The sequence below is a fragment of the Setaria italica genome, chromosome VII (genome assembly GCF_000263155.2).
Source record: "Setaria italica strain Yugu1 chromosome VII, Setaria_italica_v2.0, whole genome shotgun sequence".
In the NCBI taxonomy this organism is placed as follows: domain Eukaryota; kingdom Viridiplantae; phylum Streptophyta; class Magnoliopsida; order Poales; family Poaceae; genus Setaria; species Setaria italica.
Window position 1 is genome coordinate 15,794,540 of NC_028456.1, and position 5,021 is coordinate 15,799,560.

Here is a 5,021-nt window from a genome sequence, read left to right on the forward strand (position 1 = left end):
AAAATACCAACGAAATATCTGTGTGTCTTTCTCGCACTTTGCACTTCCACAACGCGTTTCCATCCCTAATGCGGTGTCCTTGTCTCAGCTCTCACTTTGGTGTCATCTTATTTTCCATGCTAGAATTTCTGTCTAGCTATATAGCTCGTGTTATTTACATCATGAAACTCACGAGCCGCTGCATTTCGTCTATATAAAGACGACGGCAAGCGTTCAATCTCCAAGCTAACCATTCTCTCTCCGGGAAACAGTACTAGCAAGAAGTTGAAAAGCTTTGCCATCTCTATTTCACCCCAGCCCGCCCTCGCCCACTACAGGAGGGCACACCACCATGCCATCTTCCGACGTCGAAGCCGCCGCGGCCGATGATGGCAAGCAAACCGTCGGCGCCGGCGCCGCCACCGCAATCGAACCCAAAGGTAACTAACGCAAGAAAGAATGCATGCATATCATCGGTGTCTCTCCTGGTGCATTGCTTTTGCGTATCATCAGGGTATTTGATCGCGACGCGACGACGGTGTATCTGTGTGCAGGGACGTGGTGGCAGGCCGGGTTCCACATGACGACGGCGACCCTGGGCCCGGCGTCGCTGTCGCTGCCGTACGCGCTCCGGGGGCTCGGCTGGGCAATGGGCCTCGCCGCGCTCACCGCCGTCGCCGCCGTCACCTTCTACGCCTACTTCCTCGTGTCACGGGTGCTCGATCGCTGCGAGGCCACCGGCCGCCGCCACGCCCGCTTCCGCGACCTCGCCGCCGACGTCCTCGGTTAGTCGTCATAGACTCATATATAGTAGCTCCGTAAATGCGTCGCCCATCACCAATAATCACATAGTCTCGATCATGCTGTTGCTGACTGATAGTGCCAGCAATTAACTTGTGTGGTTTAGTTTCCAGGATCTAGATGGGCGACCTGCTTGGTGGTGACCGTGCAGGTGGCGATCAACGTCGGGATTAGCATTGGTAGCATCCTGCTTGCCGCCGACTGCCTCGAATTAACATACTCGAGGCACGCACCGAACGGCTCCCTGAAGCTTTACCATTTCGTGATCATGGTGGCCGTGGTCCTGGCCGTCCTCTCGCAGCTGCCGTCGCTGCACTCGCTGCGGCACATCAACGTCGGCTCGATGGTCATCAGCATCGGCTACACCATGCTTGTATCGGCCGCCTGCATCTGCGCAGGCTTGTCGAGGGATGCTCCGGCGAAGGACTACTCGCTGAGCACGTCCAGGTCGGAGAAGACGTTCACCGCGTTCCTCTCCGTCTCCATCCTCACCTCCGTCTTCGGAAACAGCATCCTGCCGGAGATCCAGGCCACGCTGGCGCCGCCGGCGGGAGGGAAGATGACCAGGGCGCTGGTGCTGTCCTATTCGGTGTTCGTGCTCGCCTTCTACTCCCCGGCCGTCGCCGGCTACTGGGCGTTCGGCAACCAGGTGCGATCCAACGTGATGCAGAGCCTCTTGCCGGCGGACACGGGCTCCTCCCTCGCCCCGCCGTGGATGCTCGGCCTCGCCGTCGTCCTCATCCTCCTCCAGCTCATCGCCATCGCCCTGGTCAGATAGCTAGTAGCCTTCAAATCCTAGAAAATTAACAAACATGGATGTCATCGGAGCTGATCGACTGAAGATCTTGCTTGCAAAAAATGCATGCAGGTGTACTTGCAGGTGACGTACGAGATGATGGAGAAGAACCTCTTCTCCAACAAGTCCAAGGGACGGAGGCTGCTGCTGGCGCCGCGGGTGGCGCTGCGGGCGGCGTACGTGGCGGCGCTGGCGTTCGTGGCGGCGATGCTGCCGTTCTTCGGCGAGATCCAGGGCGTCGTGGGCTCGGTGGGGTACATCCCGCTCGACGTCGTCATCCCCGTCGTCATGTACAACATGGCGCTCGCGCCGCGCCGGCGGTCTCCGGCGTACGTCGCGAACGTGGCCATCATGGTCGCCTTCGTCGGCCTCGGGGTCATCGGCGCGGTAGCCTCGGTGAGGAAGCTCGTGCTCAACGCCGACAAGTTCAAGCTGTTCAGCAACGGGCGCTCGTAGCCTGCACCGGCTATATGGAGGGCAATTCAGCAAAGGAAAACAGATACTAGAGTCAAGTTTTTAGTTTGCTATATCTCCATGTGGTTGTATTGGTGATATGTATGACTGGAGGAAACCTTGCAAATGATCGTATAACTTTATTTTTGTGTACTTGTCGATATATTCATATTCACTTTGTACATTTTATTCCAAAGTTGTGTGCAGCCTCTATCACCCTTCTACGTACATAGATTTTACTATATATTTAAACATAACTTATATAGAAAAGCTAAAATAACTTACAATTTGAAACGGAGATATAATTTTGAATCTTAGACGGTACTATTCATCTTATTGGGGTAGAAATTAACAAGTGGTACACTAAAGTTGGTAGATACAACTAAAATTGCCTCAATTGTTCTTGCCTGCATTGGAGGATATTATAGATTGGGCCGTATTAAAGACTAGTGTGGGGATGGGCTATGTAGGTTTACTTTGTGCTTGATGGGCTGCATGTAGCCCGCTCACGATTCTTGGACTTGTCAAAAAATGGGTGTCACGTGTGGCCCAGCTCACGATCGTTGCTCACTGGCCACTGAACAGCCAAGCAGCGTGTGAGGGGCTGCTTGAAATTGGACATCGTATTTCAAAAAAGGTTCCACTGCCTGACATAGTGGCTGTTCAGTGGCCAGTTTGGTTTGTGTTGTTACCATGCCAAGCCAAAGTTTGTCCTAGGCTAAGCATGCATGGACAAAATGTTACTAAAGTTGGGACGCTTGACGTTTGGATCTCGACCATGCCAAAAAATATTGCAGTTGTGTGCATGACATCTGGGTCCCAAAGTTTTGTGCAGTAAAGCGTACTGTACCTAACATGGATCATGTTTTTGCTGGCTTAATTTCAAGTAGTAGTACTCTGCCTTTCAAATTTGGATACAGTTTCCGTATATCTATGTGTACATATAGTTGTAGTATATTTCAATGGAGTAGTACTCTGCCTTTCATAGTTTGTACGTAATACTCAACTCCCTTCGTTCCAAATTATAAGTCATTCCAACTTTCTTGGAGAGTCAAACATTTTTATGTTTAACCAAAATTATAGAGAAAATCACAAAAGTTTATGGTACCGAATAGATATACTATGAAAATATATTTAATGAAGAAACTAATGGTACCTATTTGATATCATGAATGTTAGCACTTTATTGTATAAATTTGGTCAAACTTGAGATGTTTTGACTCTCCAAGAAAGTTGGAATGATTTGGAACGGAGGGAGTACCTTTTTATGACATCAGTAATTGTTTTAATGTACACGTGGTTTGACTTGTAAGATACGTGATAGATCGGTCTCTTTATGCATGTATTTCTTGAAAAGGTTACGTGATCTACTGGGCACTGGCTGATTGCTGCGTGCCTGTGCCATATGCAAGAAGTGACCACTGACTTGGTGAAATTTCCCGCCGGCCGCATGCTTGCTTCAAATGTAAGAACAACAAGGTGTCCGTCCGTTAAAGACTTTGGGGTTCTTCTTGTTTTTTTTTTAAAAAAAATGTGGTTTCGGTCCAACTGCCAACAGGAGAATATACATGAGCATCTTTTCAACAGCCTGACGGGTCTGTGGAGTGACAATGACAGATGGGCCGCCAAAATGAGTATGGCGCTTGGGGTCAAAAGGGCAAAAGCGATTTTTCCATCTACACTTCACACAACCCCTTCTGTCAATTTGTTTGCAGAAAAGAGAACAATGCATATGCGTTTTCATGTTCTCTCTCTTCTCCTAGGAGATTATCTTAGTAGAAAGAATCAACATTTTTTTTTCAATTTGCTCGGCATGTAGCCGAGAGGGGAGAGATGGGCCAACGAAATTGTGCTAACTTCGATGGGTCAGGGGGTGTTTGGATCTTTAGTCCGGACTAAAATTCATGTCACATCGAATATTCGGAGGCTAATTATTAGGAAGATTAAACATGAGCTAATTATAAAACTAATTATACAGACGGAGGCTAATTCACGAGACGAATCTATTAAGCCTAATTAATCCATCATTAACACATGTTTATTGTAGCATCACATTATCAAATCATGGAGTAATTAGGCTTAATAGATTCATCTCGCAAATTAACCTCCATCTGTGCAATTGGTTTTGTAATTAATCTATGTAAAATACTTCTAATTAGTATTTAAATATTCGATGTGACATGAATTTTAGGAGGCTCTAAAGAACCAAACACTTAAGGGTGATGAGAAAACTGTGTAAATATTTGCATGAATAAATTAAATTTCATGATAACAAATAAAATAAAGTGGCAGCAGCTGTAATGTCTTGTGCTTCGCAATATCTTCCCTGTACTAGTGTAGTATATAGAAACCAAATTTTTCCAAAAGAAAAAAATCAAACGAAACAATTGCATATTTCCAAGAGAACCATATATGTACACGTCCTGGTCATTACAACTCCGGCCCTTCATTTCAAGGCTTTTCAAATCCAAATACTCGCATTAGATTGCAATGAAGTGCAAGCTTAAACTAATGCTTCTGTATATGGCGTAACGTGATTAATTGCAGCAGCTGGAGGGCGGGCTGGGCCCAGATTTGGCGGCACGGAATATCTCCGCCACCACCCCGAGCCCGCTGTCCAGCCATCCGCCGGCCCCGTCCCCCGCCAGCGGCCTCGCCGCCGCCGCGAGCACGCTCAGGATCTGCACCAGGAACAGCACCAGCAGCGCCACCTTCGCCGACATCGCCATTGATGGGAACTGCTGCCAAAGCTTGAGACGACGCGGAGGGAGAGACGAGCAGACCGAGATCCTGGCTTGCGAGTCTCTGATGAGCTCCAGTGCTAGCTGCTCCCTTGTTGTGCGTTTTTGCATGGCGGTCGAGCGTGCTTATATAGACGCAGTTGGTCGTCGGTCAGCCGGACGGTCGGGCGTACGGCTCTGCCCGTCCAATGCTTCAAAGTTGGTCGGAGTCTAAAAGTCTTGCGTTTTTCTTGCTGCTACTTCTGCTGCAT

At 48.6% G+C, this 5,021-nt stretch overlaps 1 protein-coding gene across 1 annotated transcript; it reads left to right on the top strand.

The window, feature by feature from the left end:
* The first annotated feature begins 241 nt into the window (after positions 1 to 241).
* Positions 242 to 2,172, top strand: LOC101778078 (probable GABA transporter 2). Its single transcript, XM_004977847.2, has 4 exons — positions 242 to 419; positions 534 to 764; positions 894 to 1,549; positions 1,649 to 2,172. Exons 1-4 carry the CDS (start codon positions 332 to 334, stop codon positions 2,030 to 2,032), a joined length of 1,359 nt encoding a protein of 452 aa, XP_004977904.1. The 5' UTR covers positions 242 to 331; the 3' UTR covers positions 2,033 to 2,172.
* The last annotated feature ends 2,849 nt before the right edge of the window (positions 2,173 to 5,021 follow it).

Coding starts and splice junctions, on each gene's coding strand:
- LOC101778078 (XM_004977847.2), top strand. CDS start 332: ATGCCATCTTCCGACGTCGAAGCCGCCGCGGCCGATGATGGCAAGCAA. Junction 765..893: donor CCTCGCCGCCGACGTCCTCG/GTTAGTCGTCAT, acceptor TTTAGTTTCCAG/GATCTAGATGGGCGACCTGC. Junction 1,550..1,648: donor AGCTCATCGCCATCGCCCTG/GTCAGATAGCTA, acceptor AAATGCATGCAG/GTGTACTTGCAGGTGACGTA.